This window comes from Spermophilus citellus (assembly GCF_964194105.1).
Source record: "Spermophilus citellus genome assembly, chromosome: X".
Taxonomy (NCBI): Eukaryota; Metazoa; Chordata; class Mammalia; order Rodentia; family Sciuridae; genus Spermophilus; species Spermophilus citellus.
Window position 1 is genome coordinate 120,235,512 of NC_138190.1, and position 22,792 is coordinate 120,258,303.

The 22,792-nt window shown below is 36.7% G+C and overlaps 1 protein-coding gene across 1 annotated transcript in view; it reads left to right on the forward strand.

Annotated features, from left to right (window-relative positions):
- Nucleotides 1-22,792, forward strand: part of GRIA3 (glutamate ionotropic receptor AMPA type subunit 3) — a 272,552-nt gene that overhangs the window by 158,833 nt on the left and 90,927 nt on the right. Inside the window, exon 5 of the mRNA XM_081278184.1 lies at nt 2,842-2,895. Coding sequence (XP_081134310.1) covers nt 2,842-2,895 — 54 coding nt within the window. The remainder of the gene's footprint in view (nt 1-2,841; nt 2,896-22,792) is intronic.

The window sequence follows — 22,792 nt, forward strand, 5'->3', positions numbered from 1 at the left end:
CCTCTGGTTTTATTATGTTGAGAGTTGTCAGTGAATTAAAAATTCAACAAATGTATGGTCCCAACTTGCCACCAAAAGTTAACAAATGTCACCAGCAAGGATGTTTCTCACAAGCAGACACTGAAGAATACATCCCAGAAGATACCTAACAGCTCTTTTTGTGTCATGGCAGCATGAGAAATCACCTCCTCAAGACATTCATTAACCTTTCATTTCCTTCATAAATAATCAGTCAGAAATGTGGCTCATATTTTAAATTAATAGAAAACAGCTCTCTCATGCACTCTCTTTCTCTCTCACTCCTCTCCCCCTCACCATTTGAAATGATTTGAGTGCTTATCATGCAAGCATGATAAGTATGATATTCAAATGTATTATTCCACTTCTCTGGGCCAACTTAAACTTTGTCTCTTCCATGAGGCCCTCCCTGTCCATTTCAGGCCTTACACAGCTCTTATTCCTCTTCTCTGAGAACTTAGAGTAGTTATTGGCACTTGACATTTAGCACATACAGACACACCTCTACTTATGATGGGCCACATCCTAATAAGCCCATTATCAGTTGAAAATGTTGAAATGCATTTGATACACCTGATCTATCAAATATCATAGCTTATCCCAACCTAACTTAAGCATGCTCAGAACACTTATATTAACCTAGAAGTGAGCAAAAGTCATCTAATAGAAAACCTATTTTATAACAAAGTGTTGAGTATCTCATGTAATTTGTTGAATACTGAAAGTGGAAAACAGAATGGATATATGGGTACTCACTGGTTAACACACGGCTAACATGAGTTCAAGTATAGTTTCCACTGAATGGATATTGCTTTCACACCATTGTAAAGTCAAAAAATCATAATTTAAACTATTATAAGTCGGGACCATCTGTATTTAGAAACCATGTGATGTACAGTCATACTGTACAAGATTGGTTCCAGGACATCTCCTGCCCCTGCAGCTACCAAAATATGAAGATGCTCAAGTCCCTTTTATAAAATGTTCAATATTTGCATAGAACCTAGGTACATCTTCTTGTATATTTTAAATCATCTCTAGATTACTTATAATACCTAATACAATGTAAATGTGATAGAAATAGATGTTCTATTTTATTTCTTAGTGAAATAAGAATAAGGCATGTTCAGTACAGATGCAATTTTTTTCCAAATCAAATTTTATTTGCAATTGGTGGTTGGCTAAATCTTCAGATGCAGAACACATAGATAAGGAGCCTCTGACTGTACTTCCCAGAATAGGAGTTCTAGAGGCAGAGACCTAGGTTATATTTCCAGTTTTACCACTTCCCAGCTATATGGCATTGGGAAAATTACTTAGACTCTTTGGGCTGAGATTCTTTATCTATAAAATGAGACTGTTAAATTGTTCTAGAGATTAAATACATATATAGCACCTAGTACAGTATCTGACATGAACTAGACACTCAAATAAGGGAAATTGTATTTATGATTATCACAGCCTTACATATATAGTTCTGATTTGATACGCATGATCTGATGGCTGCCCAAGTTGTTTTTAAATCCTTTGACAGCAGCATCCAGAGAGGGATTTATTATGAAACTTAAGCTTAACGACCCTGTACTTGCACAACTTCTTTCCAAGGCCTTGTTTAAAATACTGTATTCATATTTGTGTCTCATTTTTTAAAAAGAGCTCCTAAAATTGTATTTGCTTCAAGGCCAGTACAGAATATCGTCCTACCTCTGGTTGTGTCTTTTAACTCTATATTAAATTATTTCCCTCCCTGTTTCCACTATCTGAATCTAGTATAGTACCTTACACATAGTCAATACTCACTAAAATATATTATGAAATCCTTAATTAACCAGAACTTAGTTGTATTTTGTTACAAGGAAATATAATTATATCAAGTATGCAGTTAAAAGCTTTCAACCAATATATATGACTGGAAAATATTTAGGTGATAAATGAGGTGATAAAATGTACTTTGCAAACTGTAAGGTTTACTATTATTACAGTATTATTCACGACACTTATGATAAGAATAATGATTCTGATGAATGCTTTCTCAGCCTCAGCCCTAGTGACATTTTTTGGCCACATAATTCTTGGGCACTGTTCTGAGCCTTGAGGGATGCCTAACATCATCATCATCTAACACACTAGATGCTGGTAGCATACTTCCCAGTTGTGACAATCAAAAATGTCTCCAGGCATCACCAAATATCCCCTGAGGGAAAACCCCCCTGACTGCCCTAAGGCATTTTGAGCAGCACTAAAAGCTGTACAGATGGTCACAAGTCTTTCATATTAAGGCAGAATAAAGGAAGGCAACCTTTTTAAAAGTTTTCAATAAGCAAAAGCAACCTCTGTTAACCTGAAAATCCCATTAACCCCGTTCTTTGAGTGTTCTATTCCCTAAGCATTCCAGATAACAAAAAAAAAAAATGTACTGTACATTCTATTTTCTAATTTGTATGCAAAGTTCAGCTCATTTTCCATCTGAACAGCTAAATACAGAAATCTAGTTCATGGGTGGGGTGGGGGGAGCATCAGCTTCATTGCTTTTGCCATTTATTTTAAGTGACAATGATTCTACTGACCTGGAAGTTTAGAGGGTTTTTTTCCCCTTGTTTTGACATTTTAAATTTGATGTTGGCAATTCTTGCTATTTTATTTGGCTGAAAGTGAAAAGCAACAAAAAGAAACCTGGTCCAATTAACTGTGATTTTACTGTATAAAAAAAGACATAACACTTGGTTGAGCATTTAAAAGCATTTGTTCTAGCCATCCCACTGATTGTACAAAAGAAAATGCCCTTCTTGAATAAATAACATTTCTCATTTCTTCTTTCTGCAGGTTGTGATCCTTGGGAAACATTCAAGAGGGTATCACTACATGCTTGCTAACCTGGTAAGAACAAGCGAGAGTTTAAGTGTCTCTGGGCAATATATTTTATTTAGTTTGTGTCATCTGTAATCACCCAAAAAGGAAATATATGAAGTACCTAATGTGTTCTCTAGAAGCTTGGAGAATTGAGTTCACTAAATACCAAAACCTGAATGCAATAGCCTTGTTTTTAATTATGCTGACTTTGACTGTAAAATTATACTGTTTCCTTATTTACAAAATAATTTGATAGGCTTTCTCCATTATTATTTTTAAATTCAATTTGGATTTGAAATGTAAACTATTTTATTCATGTTTGAAATGTAAACCAAAAGACAGATCACATAGAAAACAGACTCCCCATCGATTCAAGTGTATGTGCATATCAGTTCTACATTTATCCTTCAAGAGGCAGACTACCAAATCTCTCAAACCAGATGCCAGAGTATGTTTCAACATGGTACTTTAAGGACCCTGTGAAAATGTTATAGGCACCTGTCCACTGACACAAAAGGCAACTTGAATTTTTACCTTCAAACTTCCCATGCCTTTAAAATTTGTGACATTTTAGAAGCTCGTATTTCATTAAGGTTATTTCATACCCTTCTTTATTTGAAAGGCCAGCTTGTTTAGGAAGTAGCAAAATGGCTTCTAAATTAGTAATATCTGTTTGGCAGAGGTTCTGAATAATAGTATCTCCATGGAATGAAAGGGGAATGTTAAATTATCATTACAATACTAAGAGTTTATTAAATTATTACATAGCATGAATTCTAACTCCAATTTTGTTTCATTAGCACAACAGATTCATGATCATTATAAAGCTCTTAAATCAAAAGAATAGCAACAAAGGTGAAAGATTGTTGTAATTATATTCTTAGATTTCTTAAAGAAAATATCTTGTTTGGTTTTAATAATGAATATTTTTAAATGAGAAAGGAAATGTTATTTAAACCTCTTTCTTAAAATGTACTTATATTCAAGCACTTTATAAAATGAAGATTAGAGATACTGCTTTCAAATCTTATGTACATTTTCTCTAATAGTTTGCTCAAAGTGAGCATTTCAGTCCATTTTGGGAATAAATGCATTGACTCATTTAAGATAAATCTTGATTCGTTGTTCGTATCTAAATATATTCAATTTGGTTTTTAGGCAACTGATAAGTAAAGATGTTTTGATTCAATGGATAGTCGAAAAGGGATTGGCAGAAAATATGATGTCACAACAAGGCATCTGAGACAGCTGATGACTTTTTATTCCTGACCAATAAATATTCTATTCTACTTCCTCTCTCCCTTCCTTCACCACTCTCCCCTTTCCTTTTTCTCAGTCTTATATGTCCTAAGAAAGCAGAGAGATATATAGTATAGTGTTTGAAAATGTGAAGTTTACCTATCACTGACAATACATAAGGTGGCTTTAGGTAGCATGCATACAAACTTTTATTTTAATAGTAATGTATCTTAATAGGTATAAGAAAACCATAAAATGCGGGCCAGGGCTGTAGCTCGCTGGTAAAGCACTTGCTTCACATGTGTAAGGCACTGGGTTCGATTCTCAGCACCACATATAAATAAAATAAAGGTCCATTGACAACTGAGAAGATATTTTTAAAAAACTATAAAACTAGTGCATCAAATTTTTTTAAATCATAGATTATTACCTCACACAGGGCTAAAGTAGAGATTTAATAAAAGTTAAATAGTTTTTTTTAAATATTGTTTTATAATATTGTTCAAGTAAACAATTGCATGGGTGATTGATAAAGAAGTACATCCAAATCTGATTTTGGCATACTTTTGTAAAAAGTGGTTGTGGTTGTACATGGTTGACTGAAGTTTTAGGAAAAAAAAAAAAAAACATTGGACTAGGAGTCAGAATGTTTGGATTGTCAAACTGAATTTGCTACTACCTGGCTATGGGATCCTGGGTAAGCCACTTCACCCCTATAGACCTAGGTTCCATTACTGTGGAAGTGGAGGTAAGAGTAGAAGGAGTTTGTTCATGTGTTGAATGGGTCCATTGGAAGCAGATGCTAAAACATAATTAGAAGTGCAAGACAATCATTAGGAATATTATTTGTTAAAGACAAAAGAGTTTTAGACTTATAGGAAGAACTTCAGACTATGGTGTAGCTCTGATAAAGTTGTGGCCACCACAACTGAGAGAGAGCTCTGACGCAAAGACTGGACATAGAAGAGGCCTAAATTGCCCCAAAGAGCAAGCCATTGCATCCCCACTTTGCTTGGTCATTGACTGGCAGCTGCCCAGGAAACATACATCTTCCACTTGAAAGTTAAGGCCAGTCCTGAAGGCACCTGAAGCTGGAGACTGTCAGCTAACTCCTTGAGGCAGGATCTATCAGAAGAAAGATCTGAGCCATGCACATCAATGGTTGTCTCAATCAGCCTAAAATGACCAGATGACCTATAAAAACCTTTTCCATTCTAGAGTGCCAATGGGACCTCCTTATTCCTACTGACAATCCTTTAGATGGGCTTTGGTTTCAACTTTGAGATTCAAAACTAGTAGAAATGAAAGCTTGCAGAGTAATAGATCTATAAAAGAGAATTGCTAGGATGAGGGTGAGGAAAAGAGTGGCAAAGTGAATCCTGAACACACAATTTAGAATTACGAGACCTTGGGGGGATGCCTACTACAAGAACAAGCAAAATCTGTTCCTTCAGAAAGAAAGTAATGTATAGTATCATGTCAGTCTGAGTAATGAAAACATGAACTCATTTATCACACTTCTCTTCCTCTAGTGACCTTCTTTTCATTTGAACTCAGCCATGTATTTCCATAAGTCCCTGTACGCTATATCAAATTGCATTTGGGCAATAGAGATAGGAACTGCTGCTCGTCTCTGATAATAATAATGGGACAGGCCATCCCTACCATGGTTTCCAGATTTTTTAAGCAGATAAAAATACCCCAAACACCTCCAGCGAAGATATACACATACAGAGTAAACCAAAAACTATTTAAAAGTCATTTGGATGGTCAAAAAGGGAAGTAGAGCTAAGAAGATGTTTCCTTTCAAGATGAGCCATCTGGCCTTTCAAGATGAGCCAGCTGGGTGAAAGCTGAGGATGAATATATATACAGGGGAGCAAATTCTAATCTGAGTCTTGGTGTTACAACAGCACAGAGCCACTCCTTTCTTCTACAAGTACAAATTCAAGAACACTCACACTGCCTAAATAAGCTTCCTAGAATCATCTTACCATAGCTCCAGTGTCCCCTTTGATAGTGAGCTCCATCTATCTGGCAAAGACTTCTATGTTCTTTTACATGGACCTTCCCTAGTAGTATCCTAAATGAGAAGACTTGGATATTCCATGAATGCTTCAACAAAGGCCTTCGAGAAGTCTGGGTGTAAATTTCAGAGCAGACAACAAACTTCAAAACTCTAACTTGCTGAAATCCCTGGAAGAGAAAAAAGATTCTACCAGGACCACAGGCCAGAGATGTGATCTGGTCAGGCCAGAATAGAGCAAGTAAGTCTCTTACAAACTTCATATCAGTTGGTGATGTCTTTTCTTTTTAGGGTTTGTTCTATAATTAATTGTTGTTTTCTCTTCCAGGACTCTAAGGCAGTGGGGTTTCTCTGCTGTAATCCCAGACGTGACCAATATGTACACAAGCTGTCAGTCAAGCAGCCTCTTTCTCTCCTGTCAAGGTCTTGGATTAGGATCATTTACACTGCCATTGCCAGGGATGTTATATATCATGATTTAATTTTTTATGTCATTATTTATAACTCAATCACTGTACACAGAACCCTAGACTAAGATTAGGAATAGATGCAAAGGAGGCAGGCAGTGTGGCATTTTTTTTTATTGATTATTTAAAACATTACATAGCTCATGATATATCATCTTTCATACATTTGACTCAAATTGGGTTTTGAACTCCCATTTTCACCCCAAATACAGATTGCAGAATCACATCTGTTACATATTCACATTTTTACATAATGGCATATTAGTGACTGTTGTATTCTGCTACCTTTCCTATCCCCTACTATCCCCCCTCCCCTCCCCTCCCCTCCCATCTTCCCTCTCTACCTCCTCTGCTGTTGTTCAATTCTCTCCCTTTTTTCCCTCCCCCTTGCCCCTCATAAAAAGCACTTTACTGGGGCTGGGGCTGGGGCTTAGTGGTAGAGCACTTGTCTGGCATGTGTGAGGCACTGGGTTCGATCGTCAGCACCGCATAAAATAAATTAATTAATTAAAGGTCTGTCAACAACTAAAAAAAATTTTTAAAAAAGCACTTTACTAGAAGCTAGAAGACAGGTTTGAATCCCAAAAATTCATTTAACTAACTTTATGGTAAGCCAAACTTGTCTGAACCTATTTCTTAATTTTTAAAATGTAGAGTTAAACCAGATCGCTAGTTCTCAAAATGTTCTATTTATACATAAGATGATAATAGGTAGCATGTGGCAAAACTTCTTTTTAACTTAGTAGTTTTGAGCTTACATTAAATGTATAGTAGAAAAATAATATTCCACAGAAAATGTGATTTTCCTTAGAATGAGACTAAAGCAGATATTTAGGTTTTAAAAATGTGGCCAGTTTAAAGAAAAATATTAAGCAGATTATAAATCAGATGATACACCAATGTATTTTATTTTTTTAAGTTTTTTTGAGAGAGAGAGAGAAAATTTTTTAATATTTATTTTTTAGTTTTCGGCGGACACAACATCTTTGTATGTGGTGCTGAGGATCAAACCCACTGCCCCGTGCATGCCAGGCAAGCGCACTACCACTTGAGCCACATCCTCAGCCCTTACACCAATGTATTTTAAAAAGTGCAAAGGGGCATACTCATGACTAAAGTTTAGAAAACACTTCAAGGCCCCTTCTGGCTCTACATTTCTTCCTTCTTGGAGATCAGTTTGGACCAAAGTAGGCCAGGATAAAGAGTGTAGATACAGCAGCTGGGTGAATGCTAAGGATACAAATAGGGGAGCAAAACAAGAGCCCTGTTATACTTGGAGATATAAAGTCTAAAGGCAGACTGAAGTTGGAAAATCAGTCCAGATGGGCAAAAGCCAAGAAGGGTGTGAGTACACGTTTTAAACAGAGATTAGGATCTGAAGAATCAATCAAAACATTCTAGCAGTTGACAAAAGGTTAATTGGGTGTGGGTTGAGATGGTCTAACAACAGATGTTTGGTACTCCCAAATTTAAGACCAAAATATTCAACCAATTGAGGTGCTCATGAAAGAACACAAGCTATATAGCAGGGCTCACTAAGTGCTGTACCAGTTAAGTACTGCCTAGGCCAAGTCCAGTCCCAGACTTGGGGACAGTTGTTGCCCCTATAAGTAGAAGTTAGGTAATGTCAGCTGTCGGCTGTAGAGAGCAACAGGAGCAGGGAATCACGCTGGTCATTGTGTTCCTGCTCAGAGAGAAAAGAGAAGATGACAAATATTAGACTACTCCCTGCTGTGCTAGCTGTTTTCTTCTGATTTCTCATTTGATTATCTGAGAATTTCCGTGAGGAGAGACTTCTTGCCTACCCATATCCCCAAGCCATTTCCAGATCAGGAAGTGGACTCAGAAAAGATACTTGCCTCAAGTCTCATAAATAATCCATTGCCAAGCTAGGTTTACCAATTCAAGTTGGTTAGATACTTGGTAGAGCACCTTGCTCTTCCCGTTTGACCCACCTAAGCATCTTAATAAGACAAGAGGCCCGCCCTACAAAGGTCATGTAAGAGTATTTGTAAAGACATGACTGTAAATTAATGAAACATAAGTTGTAAATTAATGAAACATAAGTTATAAATTTATGAGAGTGAAGTGATCAGAGATAAATGGGTTTTAAAAACAAGGACAGTTTTGTGAATCTGGGTTTGAAAGCTGTCCAACACGAAATGAATGTCAACTGGCATCAATTGCATTGCCATAACTACCTTCTGTCTGCTACCTTCCCTCTTCTTCTCATTCTCTCCCCCATATTCATGAGTGTGTGCATACATACATGAACAAACAATCTCTATCTTATCTCACTCGTTTTTCTTTCTCTCTCTTCTCTCTTCCCTCACCATCCACCTCATTCACATTATTAGTATGCCAGGAAATAATAGTGGGATACTAGATGATATCATGAAACCTTTTTTTTTTTCATCAAATTTTACTAAGACAAAAGCATTCCACATAAAATGCAACCCAAAGAGATAGCCTAAGCTTGAAATAACCTAAGCTTGAAGAAATGAATTTTTCTCTGAGGCTTACAAGTTCTCAGAATGTACCTGAACAAAGAAGGGCCTGTGTTTAGAGAGAAAATAAAATTGAATGAGATTGAGTCATGCTGTTTTGCTTGCCAATAACAACTATTCCCTTCTGTTCTCTTCCCCTTCCAGATCTTCTTGTTCTGTTCACTACCTTCCCTTCCTTTGTTCTCCCATTTTCAATGTTCTAAATAAAAATTAAAATGCTCAAAGTCACATGTTGTGATCACTGACATCACAGCAGATGGCATGGTGACACAGAGTTCATTGGGGTGGAGCAATGAGTTTTGCAGGCAAGGGTGGTGGGCTTTGAGGGAAAACACTCCCACTGGTCTCCAGTGTCAGGGAACCTAGCAATCTCCCTTGGGTACACAACCTCTCTGGTGGCTCAGGATTCAATTTCTTCTCCAAATGAAGATAGGGTAAGCAGAATACCAAGGGAATGTGATGACAATGCGAGGATTGGGCAGGAATCCAACTTCTAACCATGCATTTAGAATGCCACAAGCACTTGTCAGTTTTAAGTAGCCAACTTTGAAATATTCATTCTCCCTCTCCCAAAATTCCTCCATTATAGTAAACCAATACTTTCCTCTTCTCTCCCCCCATACCCCATCTCCTCCCTTTCTATCCTACCCTTACCTCTTCCTCCTGCCTGAAATTAACAAGGAAAGATCACTTCCTGCCCAGTGTTCTAACAAGATGTATTAAAATAATTCCATCTTCTCCCCAAGGCTTGTAGATCATGTCCTTTGAAACAGTGCTTTTTAAACTATTTATGAAGATGGATAGGTTTTTTCCCCAAAAAAATCTTCATGGACCAATAAAACTTCACCAAAAATAAATTACTTAAAAAACTAAATACACAAAATAAAGAAGAAAATCTTTTTAGTATTGCATTCAATGGCTATGATATTACCATGTCAAACTCCTATAAAGGATGATAAAGACTTACTCTCAAATTGTTTCCTCATATCATCTCAAACTGGTAACAGTGAATCAGCACCAATTTTCATATGCACACTACTTAAAAGTTCTTTACAATGAGGTTTTTTCCCCCCTATATATTGCTTATATACCAAAAACTTTGTTCACTCCACTGCAAGGTAGACAAAGTATAGTGTCCCTGAGAAACTTATATTAGTCAGGCCAGACTTGCACAGCTTATGGTAATTGGCATGGGGATAGACTGGGAATGAAGAGAATGTAGTGTGGGGGTTCAGTGCTCTGCATCGTGTGGCCATAGAAGGTCTTTTAGAAAAGGTGATTTCAAAATAATGATCAAAAAGGTAAGAAAGATGCAGCTACATGGAGAAAGGGAATCAGGGCAAGTTTGTGCATGAGGAATATCACATGCCAAGGTCCTGAGGCAGAAGAGAGCTTGATACCTTCTATCAGAAGACAATTTTGGTTATAACAGAGACAGGACAGATATATAAGGCTTTATTAGGCCAAGTTAAAGAGTTTTAGCTTTTTCAACAACATTGGAAAGCCATTGAAGAATTTCAAGCAAGAAAATCACAGGATCCAATTTATGCTTTAAAAACAAATCGATGTGGCTGGGTGCAATGGTGCACAACTATAATCCCAATGGCTTAGAAGTCTGAGACAGGAGAATCGTGAGTTCAAAGCCAGCCTTGCCAACAGGAGGCACGAAGCAACTCAGTGAGACCTTGTCTATAAATAAGATACACAATAGGGCTGGGGATGTGGCTCAGTGGTCAAGTGCCCCTGAGTTCAATCCCTGATACCAAAAAAAAAAAAAGATCAGTGTCAAATGGATGAAGTTTATGGCATATAAACGATATCTCAATAAAACTGATAGTAAAAAAATGAATAGAGGCTATTTCTCCTCTAATAGCACTTAAATGAAGTTATAATTAGTTGTTTATTCATACAAAACATTCCAAATAGACTGAATTGCCATGAGGGCGGTGACCAAGTTTGATAGGGCTCACCATTACACCAACAGCTGGCACTTAGAAGATTTTAAAGTATGGTCCTTGATTGGATTAGAGGATGGAACAGTTAGTGAACAATATAAGGAACCTGTAATCAAGTGCTAATTTGTATGTTGTAATCTTTCACTCTATACATTATGCCCTCCCTGGAGGATGGACATGCTTTCTAGAAAAAGACTTGTGTCTTTCATTTAAAAATCTGATAACTTGAGTCACCATAATTACTATGCATTTCCATATTGAAGCATCACCCAGATGAACAATTCAAACAGCACTAAAGGCAGAGCCAGCCTTCATCCAAATTGTGAAATAGTTGTCTTTGGCAGCCTTCCAGCCCTCATTCTACTGCTTTTATCTTTCCTGTAGGCAAACCACCTTTCTATTCCTCACCCATCATCTATCAACTCAATGAAAGTCACCCAACTTATCTTGTCTGTTTTCCTCTATGTACAAAATGCATCCTAAGAATAGCACTATATGAATGAAATCTCCACATAACATCTTGAAAATAAGTGCTCTACAAGTGAGCCTTGAATATATTTATTTCCAACTCTTGATTATCCACATTACCGGAAGGGAAATAAATTGCAGCGTATATAAATCAAGGAAGATAGGATAAAACCAAAGTCATTTGAATCTTTCAAAGTCTGAGTTGTCTGCCTATTCTCAAATCAGGGACAATCTATGTTTGGATGTCAGTTGTTCATTTTCTGTGTGAAATATGGCCTTGGAGAATTATCCAAGGGTAGTTTACAAGGCCCTGCATGAACTATTCAGGCATGAAGGTCACGGTTGGTTTTATTGTAAGCAACAGTGCACTAGATCAAACAGATATGATGTGATTGAGAAGTAATACAGTTGATGAAGTATGGAAAAATCCAAATGAGTAGTTTCCCTCTCAAAGTAATCCCTTCTGGAAATTACACCCATATTTCCAACAAACGTTGCCATTGTTACAGAGAATCAAATAACCAAATGTATAAATGTTGGGGCTGAGGGACATACGCAGTGGTAGAGCATTTTCCTAGCATGAGCAAGGCCCTGGGTCTCATCTCCAGCACCACAAAAAAGTATAACTATTTAGTATGTAGAAAGAGAAAAATCAGAGTTTTGATCCACCTATCTATGAGCAGTAGGATTGACAGCAGTCTATCTCTGCTTAATACTTTCCCTCTACACACAAAGTTTACTGGCACAGCTAAAGAAAAGGATACCACTGTGGTAATTAGCCAATTGATTTCAACCAAATAGAATTTGTGAAATTCAAGCAGAATTTGAATTTGATAAGTGTAGTCTAAGCACACAAAAGTCATTGAATATCTAAACATCACCTTTAATTATGAAAATCCCTGTGAAATAATAAAATGGCCTTAACAAAAATGTCACTTAGCACAACAGGGAACTTTGAAACTTGGAGTCACTTAGCAATAACATTATTGGGTATACAAATATACTTATTGAACAAAAGGCATGAGAAGGCATACAATAATAAACAAGACAACAGTACATAGCAATAATCAAAATGTAGAAGGGCTATGTGATCATGGCTTAAAAGAAAGGAACACAACTTTTGGTAGAAGATATAAAGATAAATTTGATATTGGACAATTCTTAGCCATTATCTTACTAATTGAAAATGTTGGTGAAAATGCAGAGAAAAGAGAACTGTTATACATTGTTAGTAGAAATGTAAAATAGTACATCCATTATGGAAAACAATATGGAGTTTCCTCAAATAATCTAAAAATAAAATTATCATATGATCCAGTATTTCCACTTCTATATACACAGATGCTCTTTGACTTACAATGGGGTTACATCCCAATAAACCCACCCTAAGTTGAAAATATGATATAAGTTGAAAATGCATTTAATACCCCTAACCTACCAAACATTATAGCTTAGCAACACAATTTACTATACATATGAGTATTTTCCCCTCATGATCATGTGGTTGATTGGGAGATGCAGCTTACTGTCACTGCCTAGCACTATGAGAGAGTATCATACTGCATATTGCTAGTCCACGTAAAGATCAAACTTCAAAATTGTGAATATGGTTTCTACTGAATGCATATCACTTTTTGCATTGTTGTAAAGATAAAAAAAATATTTAAGTCTAACTATCATTGAGTTGGGGACCATCTGTATATCCAAAGGAGATTAAACCAATATATTAAAGGGATACAGCATAACCACATTCATTGCAGCTTTATTGACAATAACCAAGCATGATATCAATCTAAGTGTCCATTGGTGGGCAAATGGAAAAAGAAAATGTAATGTGTGAATGTTCAGCCTTTAAAAGAGGGGAATCCTGTCATTTGTGATAGCATGCACAAATCTAGAAGACATAATGCTACGTGAAATAATCCAGGCACAGAAAGACAAATACTGTGTGATCTCACATAGGTGGAATCTAAAAAGTTGAACTTATAGAAGTAGGGAGTAGAATGATAGTTACCAGAAGCTAGTATGGATGGGAAGGGAAGAAATGGGTACAATGTTTCAGACAAGAAAAATAGGTTTTGTGGTCTATTGACAAGTGGAGTGACTATAGTCAATAATCATATATTGTCTCTTTCAAAGAATAAATTTCAAATGTCTCTCCATAAAATTAATAGGTAAATGAGGTGGTAAATATTAATTAGCTTGATTTAATCATTCTACATTGTACACATGTATCAAAACATCACACTGTACTTTATAAATGTATGATTTTTCACTCAAAATATCCTTAATAGAAAGCAAGAAAGGGGCTGGGGATGTGGCTCAAGCGGTAGCGCGCTCGCCTGGCATGCGTGCGGCCCGGGTTCGATCCTCAGCACCACATACCAACAAAGTTGTTGTGTCTGCCGAGAATTAAAAAATAAAATAAATATTAAAAATTCTCTCTCTCTCTCTCTCTCTCTCTCTCTCTCTCTCTCTCTCTCTCTCTCTTAAAAAAAAAGAAAGCAAGAAGGGTACTTGAAGAAGGAAGTTTCAATAGAAATTCCTGGAATTATAAGTGATAAAGTAGGAGCACTTTCTAGAAAAGGAAAACATACAAAGATACCAAGATTTAAAACAGCATGATGTGGTAGAGCATAAGATATATTGAAATAGTGTAGATGAGACAGGGCCTGGATGGGGGAGTTGTGGTAGGATAACAGATAATGGAAACCTGAGTGGCAGTTAAAATATGTCTGACATGAGAAGACCTTATAGAAATGATTAGAGACTATTGGCTGAGGCAACTATATCTTCTTCATGGGTGTTTCTGTCAGAGAGAAGGAATGATATTGTAACATTCTGGAAAAGGCCACATGATAGGGGGACCAGTAAGAGGCACCTTCAGGAGTAGAATCTGAGGTAGCTGGCTATGGAGAATAATATGACAGCTGGCAGACACAGACTACAGACTACTGTCTCTATTCTTCCTCTACTGTTCCCTACCCTTTGCAACTCCATGTCTTTCCTCTTTTACTGCTTGGCTCTGGCTGTTGAAAGACTAGCTCTGCTTCATTAGGTTTTTTCTCCTAAAAATACTTTTAGAGTATTATTTATTTTTAATTTATTTCTTTATTTGTTCTAATTTGTTATGACAGCAGAATGCATTTTGATTCATATTATATAAATGGAGCACAATTTTTCATTTCTCTAATAGGTTTTTTTACCATTTGGGGAAACCAGGGTCTCTCAATTTCCTACATAGCAGATTGTGGATGGCCATCACTAATACTGTAATCCTGGGGAAAAAAAGGAAATGGGAGGCAAGAAATTCCACCTGTTAACCAGAAGCTCTCTCCTAAAATCTGTCTGCATGTTACCCCCACTCTTTCCCTTTTCCACTATTACCAAATAGCTTTTGGGTGATAAAAATATATGCAGGCAATTTTATAAAAGCTTCAGGAAAGCCAGGGACTTAAAATTCTCAAAATAATAGAATGGCAAGTCCCACTTGTAGATCATAATATGAGAGAAAATAATTGGCCAGGAACTAGGAAACTCTAACCATTTAGCAAAAGGTGCTTATTGTTAACTCCTTAAACATAACCTGTTAGAGATTGATGCTGGATTGTAAATATTGTTATAATAACTTTTTGCAGTGTATAGAGAAGGCAGGGGATCAAAATTCTCAAAAGTGAAGAATTTTGATAGCAAACTTCAAGAAAATATCATCAAAAGGAACAAAAAGTTATCCAAAAGTCATGAGTAAAGGAAATGCCTTAAAAATACTGAGTATGTGAATAGAGACCAGAAACCAGCCAACTTCTGCTGTTAGACAAGATCCCCAATTTTGTATCACTGCCTCTAATTGCTTCATTTTCCTTAGTGTCCACTGTACTCTTGCCTTTCTAGAAAGTTAACTGGGACTTGGACTCAAATTCCCACCCATAGTTTGCAAGTTATCAACTCAAGTAATGAAACCAAGAGTGTAAACAAGTACAATGTCTTAGAATGTTGTTATAGGCGACAAGGCAGGATCCAGAGTAGAAAACTGCTGCCCTCATACAAAAATGGTCTCTTAATGGTCCCTTATTTATCCCCTTTTTCTTTGCCCTTTTTACTTCCAGGAGATGGGGTGGTGACTGCTGCTACATCAGTGTCCTTGCTGAAATTGTTGGGAGATTCCAACCTCAGTTTTCTATACATTGCAAACTGTACTTACTTATATTAGCTACAGAATCTAGCAATATGTGATGGAAAAGAGAACATACTTTGAATCGACTTAGCAGGCAAACAGGTGACCAATAGTCAGCACTACTCTCCTACCTTACTTCATTCTGCCCATGACTTTCACTTATTCATTTCTCCTCTTTTCCTTCTAGGTTTTTGGTAGTCATTCCCATTGCATTATTTTATTTATATATATTTTGGTGGAGCTGGGGAAAATATTCCTACCTGTATCTCTGCAGATGTTGGGGAGAAGTAAAACCTTGGAGGCATTTACAAGCAACTAAAATAATACCTCTAGATGATGTGACAGGAAGGAAAGCAAGACAACAGCCAGCCAACACTAACCCATTATAAAAAACTAATCCACTCTTATTACAAGTCTTATCACAACCCTGGCCTTCTTAAAAACTCTCTTAAATTCTGGATATTTTCTGGTAAACTCTGTTATATTAGTTCCTTGCTGAAGTTATCTGAAGAACCTAGTCTCGGTTTTCTGTACCTGTGTTTATGCATAGCACCCATAGAATCTATCAGTGTATGATGGGAAAGTAGCGGGCTTTGGGTCATGTTAGAAGGAAAAGAGGTGAACCATGAATCAGCCAGCTACTAAATTTAGTGAGCATTTATCCTTTTGCTTCTTTGTATAGTCTTTGCACATCTATTTTACCTTTTACCTTCCAGATGCTTTGTGTCCATTTCTGTTACATTAGTCAATTCAGCCAGATGTTCCTTCCCATCTCTGGGTCTGCAAGGAGTTGGTTCAAGAAATTAAAACTAGCCAAGTACATGCCTGTAATCACACCTACTTGGGAGGCTGAGGCAAATAAGTTGAAGGCCAGCCTGGGCAATTTGATGAGACCCTGTCTCAAAATTAAAAGGGTTAGGAATATACTCAGTGGCAAAGCACCTTAGGTTCAAACCCCCATTACCATAAAAGATAATAAATTAAAACTAGATATAGCTTGTGAACAAGTAAAATGCCCTAAAATGTGATAGGAGGTAAAGCAGAATCAAGAGCCAGCAAACTCCTGCCCTGCATGGAAAATATGGTCTACCAACATAGTATGCTCATTCCTAGCATACTACATCGTGAATATGCATTACTCAGCTCTGCCACATCAGTGTCTTTGCTGAAGTTGTTCAAAGATTCTAGTCTCACCCGCCTATATCTTACATAGTCTATTTGTGCATCTCGACCATTCAATCTAGAGATATGCGACAGAAAAAGTATTTTAAAATATATTTAAATTAAAGCAAGTGAACCAGGAGACAGGCAATTCCTGCCATTTATAAAAAGAATTGGACTCCTAGTATTTCCCTCTTGCTATATCCTGCCCTTTCTTTGTTTACCCTTGTATATTTGGTGATAATCTCAGCTATATTAACATTTTTGGCTGAAGTTGTCTATAAAAAACCTAATGTCAGTTTTCTGCACCTACCAATTGTATATACACATATTATTCATGGAATCTAAGTGTTATAGAAAAGATAATGTGCTTTGAACCATGTTGCATGAGAAGAGATGAACGAAGAGTGAACCAACTCCTGTCTGATACTCAGCACCCTTCTCTTACTTTCCTTTACTCTACCCATGACCTTCCACTTTCATTTTCTCTTTTTACTTCCCATGTAATCAGTGGCTGTTTTATTTCTTTTATAAATCATTGAGATTTAGCAAAATATTCTCAACTACAGGGAATTTGTCAGTTCAAGTAAAACTTAGCAGCATTTATGGACAAATGAAATGCCTTAAAATGTTGTGGTTCAGTGGTAGAGCACTTGCCTAGCATGCACTAGGCACTGGGTTCAATCCTCAGCACCACATAAATCTAAAATAAAGATTTTGTGTCCACCCAAAACTAAAAAATAAGTATTTTTTAAAATGTTGTGATAAGAGGCAAGGCAATACACAAACCTTCCTATATCTGCCTTTAATTAAAAAATAAATAAATAAATTCTCTTAGTATTCTCCTCTTTATTGTAACACTCCTTTTAGCCCCTTCTTACATTTGGGTATTTGTTGGTAAGGTCTCTTATATATTGGTGTTTTTGCCAAAGTGGTCCAAATAGTGTAGTCTATTTTCTGTATCTGTAGACTGAATTTACACATTCTAAAAGAGAATCTAGAAATGTGATAGACAACACCACACACTTTGAACCATGTTAAATGTGAAAGTGAACTAGGAGTCAGCCATCTCCAATCCATTAGTCATTCTTTCCCTCTTTTGTTGTATCTTCCAGTATTCTTAGTTTTATTTCCCCTTCTATGTTCCAAGTACTCAGTGATCATTTCTGTTATGGTATTAATATAATGACATCAATGAGTTTGGGCTAAATATTCTCACCTGCTCTTCTGTACATAGTCAGCTCAAGAAGTAAAACCTAGAAAGTGAAATACCTTTATAAACAAGTGAAATACCTTAAAGTATTGTCATAGGAGAAAGGCAGCATCAAGTACCAGCCAACTCCTGCCATTTTTACAAAGTGTGTCTCCTGATATTCCTATTCTTATCATTTCCCTGTTCTTTTCATTTACTCTCTTCCCTTGTGGATATTTTATTTTATTTTATTTTTTGGCAAACTCTTTGCTAAAGCACTCCAGAGACCAAAGTCGTTACTTGGAACTTGTATTGTCAAGTATCAGCAGTTGAATCTAGCCATATACAGTATAAATACAACATTTTCCAAAGCATGTTAGAATGGAAACAAGTAAACAATGAACCAGCTACTTCTGCCTCTTAGTTGTCTGTTTCCTTGTAAGTTTTTTTTTTTTATTTCATTCAATGACATTCCTGATTTTATTTTCTCCTTTTCCTATAAGGATATTTTATCATTCCTATAGCATTAGCATCTTTTCATGGTTTTAGAAGAGGCTACACTTCAATACGCTCACCTTGAAGTCCAAGGTCAAGTGGAGAAGTTTAACTGGCATATAAACAAGTGAGAGTCCTTAAAATAATGAAATAACACAAAAGAGAACCATGAGCCAGTTAGCTCCTGTCTTTGCATCAGTTTATGTCTCCTAACTTCCATCATCCTACCACCATCCCTCCTCCACCACCACCATTTTATCATCTTTAGATTGCTTCCAAGGATTCACAGCCTCATCTTCACCACCTTCACTGCTATGGGTATCTTGCACAATGAATAATACTTAACAAGATAGTATAATATGTGTATTCTCTCAATATTTTTGGATGTTAATAAAGGAGGACCAGTAGTCAGTCATCTTCTGTCCTTGACTGAGATCCTAAAATCACTGATTCTCCTTCGTCCTATTTTATTTTACTCCATTTTACATGTTCTCATGCTGGGTAAATATTTCATGGTCACCCCACCCCCATCAGTATCTTTGCTCTGTTTCCAAACCTCATATACTATGGTTTTTCATAATATAAGGTAGCAATTTGTGAATGAAAATAGTACATGCTTTGCATGATTGAATTGTGGTGGAAAGTAGTCCAGGAGCCAGCTGACTCCTGCCCCTTATTCAGCAGTTCTCTTTAGCTTCCATTAGTGTTAGAAAGATGGAAACTAGAGAGGGTGCTAGCATATGTACAAAGGTTTTAAAGAGACTTGGCCATAATATTCTCATTTAAGACCCTTTTGTGGCCAACTCTAAACAGAAATCTAGTAAGAGTTGTGAACTAGTGAAATGCATTCAAATAATTAGATAATAGGTGAAAGTGAACTAGGAGTCAGCCAAATTCCCCCAGCTAGAATTTTACCCTCTTAATTTCTACAACTTTCTGCCACCTTTTTCTTTTTATTTATTTACTTATTTATTTATTTTAATTAGGTATATATGATAGCAGAATGCATTTTGATTCATTGTATACAATTGCAGCACACCTTTTCATTTCTCTTGTTGTACAGGATGTAGAACTGCACCATATATGCAGTCGTACATGTATCTAGGGTAATGATGTCCATCTCATTCCACCATCTTTCTTGCCCCCATGCCCCCTTCCCCACCCTCCCTGCCCTTTTCCCAATTACAGTTCCTCCATTTATCCCATGTCCCCCTGCCATTATAGATCAGCATCCACTTATCAGAAAGAATATTTAGCTTTTGTTTTCTAGGAATTAGCTTACTTTGCTTATCATGATATTCTCCAACTCCAGCCATTTACCTGCAAATGCCATTATTTTATTATTTTTAACTGCTGAGTAATATTCCATTATGCATACATACCACAGTTTCTTTATCCATTCATCTATTGAAGGGCATCTAGGTTTCTTTCACAGATTAGCTATTCTGAATTGATCTGCTATAAACATTAATGTGGCTGTGTTACTATAGTAGGCTGATTTTAAGTCCTTTGGGTATAAACTGAGGAGTGGGATAGCTGGGTCAAATGGTGGTTCCATTCCAAATTTTCCAAGGGATTTCCATACTACTTTCCAGATCGGTTGTACCAATTTGCAGTCCCACTAGCACTGTATGAGTGTGCCTTTTCCCCACATCCTTTCCAACACTTATTGTTGTTTGTATCCTTGATAACTGCCATTCTGACTTGCATGAGATGAAATCTTACAGAAATGCAAATCAAAACTAGTGTAATTGCTAAAGATGTTGAATATGTTTTCATATATTTGTTGATTAATTGTGTATCATCTTCTGAGAAGCATCTGTTCATCTCCTTGGCCCATTAATAGATTGGGTTATTTGGGTTTCTGGTGTTAAGTTTTTTGAGTGCTTTATATATCCTGAAGATTAGTGCTCTATCTGATGTGCATGTGGCAAAAATTTGCTCCCAAAAAGTAGGCTCTCTCTTCACCTCATTGGTTGTTTCTTTTGCTGAGAAGAAGCTTTTCAGTTTGTCTGTCACCTTTATTTTTCTTTTTTATCATTCATATGTTTGAAGGTCACTTCTATTATGTTAATGCCTGAACAGAGTCTTTGAACAGTCTTAGCCTCAATATTCCTCCTCAAGGTCTCTGTGTAGCCAACCAATAAGTGAATTCTGGAAAGAGTCATAGACAAGTGAAATGTCTTAAATTAATCAGACAGGTAGATAAAGTGAACCAGTAGCCAGCCAACCTCTCCCATGAATCAGAACACTTCTCCTAACTTCCATCATCCTACCATTTTCCTCCCTGCCACTACCATTTTATTTCCTTTTTATATACTCTGTGTGTCTTATGGTCTCCTGTTCTGTTTTAGTATCCTTACACTGGTTTCAGAGATACATGGTCTCAATAAAAACACCATGAGCATTGTATGTGCCCAGCCCAGTGACTAGAAATCTAACAGTACATTATGGAAAAGTGTAGGGCCTTAAAATTTAGGTAGCAGACAAGGACAGGAACCTTACTATTCCTGCCTTGAGCCAGAACTCTTATATTCTCCTTTCCTCTCACTGTCTCCCCTTCCTTTATTTCCTGGCTACTTATATTGTGTGTTTGCTGGTCAGCTTTGTTATTTTAGTTATTTCACTGAAGCTGTGATTAATCTCAGGCATCGATTCACAACTTTGCCAATTATAGTTGTATATGACAATGGACTCTAGCAGCTTGTTTTAGAAATAATGAAAAATGTAGTATTTTTGAAAGCATAATAGATATAGGATTTATAGATATAGGAGGCAGAGAAGGAGCCACCAAAATCTTCCTCCTTAGCTGTCTACTCTCTGCTAACTTCCTTCCTTTTACCACTGACCTCTTCCTTTTTATTCTCTCTTTTGACCATCTATAGTCTACTGAGCATCTCTTTTAGTGTCTTTAGAGAGGTTTTAAGAGACTGGGCCTGGATTTGACCATCATGAGTACTCTGGTTCTCCAGACTAAGGAGGAAATATAATAAGAGTACGGATAGGTGCGATGCCCTAAAATAATGAGAGTGTAGGAAAGCTATAATTCCAGTTCTTGAACCTTAGCCAACATTCTGTCCTAACCTCCATCTTCCTAGTACTTCACAGGCTTTAGGAAAAAATCCATCCTCAATTATCTCAACCTCAAGGACTGTGGGTTGCTGCAGCTAAATGCCAGTCACCAGAGTGACATTCAAGCCATAGAATCTGACAAGAGATTATGAACAAGCAAAATGAACATAAATAGGTCACAGGTTGAAGTAGTATCAGGATCTACCCCTTGCCATTTAGCAAAAAGATCTGTCCCTTAAACTCTCTAAATATTGGTTATCCCTTTTTTTTCTACCTCACTTCTGCTTTCTTCACTTTGTCAATGGGGCTGTGTTAGTGATTTCTGCATATAATACCTAATAAGCTTTCAGGACAAGCAGTAAGAATTAGTAGTATAGAGGACTTGCAGGCCAGAAGAACAGGTTGAAGTGACCACCCTACTGCATTTGATTTGTGCAGCTGTGGACACATGTCATAGGGCAAAAACATCCAGTCTGAGGTGGAAGTTTCTCAGCAAACCCATGTTTTGTGACAGATGTATCTGGGAATAAGTTCGGGCACATTGAAGATGATTGAGGGCAAATCTCACTTCTAGGCCTTATAGCAGAAGTGAGATTTCTGGAATCAATTCTCCCTCTGTCTGTACTTTTTTGTTATTTTTATTTCACATTTTAACATGCTATGGATTTTACCTAAATAGAAGTGTATTGTTTATCAATGTCAGATATACCACTTTCTAATACATCCTGTGATTATTGACCCTGGAAACCAGGATAGTAGTAGAAACATTCTCAGCTCCTTTCAAGAAAGGGAGTTCCACTTTTCTAACCTACAAAACACAATAGGCCAAGCACCAGAGCATACTCCCTTCACCCTAACAGCAGGTAGGTGTACAGTTGGTCAACATTCTTGTGTAATATTTGTTAACTGCGAAATATGATTTGGCACAGTAAATGAATTAAAGCTATGCATTGAAGTTTTATCCTTTGTTATTTATTTGTATGTATATTTGGAGAATGGGAGTCGGTTAATGAGTTTAAGCATCAACAGTAGTCTCCAAGGTCGCTTCTCTACTGATTTTAGTACAGAATATAGCAAATGAGAGAATATACTGAGTCGTAGTTTCCTTCATGAAGGAGGTCTTTGGAAGAAAACTCATTATAACAAGTTAATATTAATATTTAAAGTA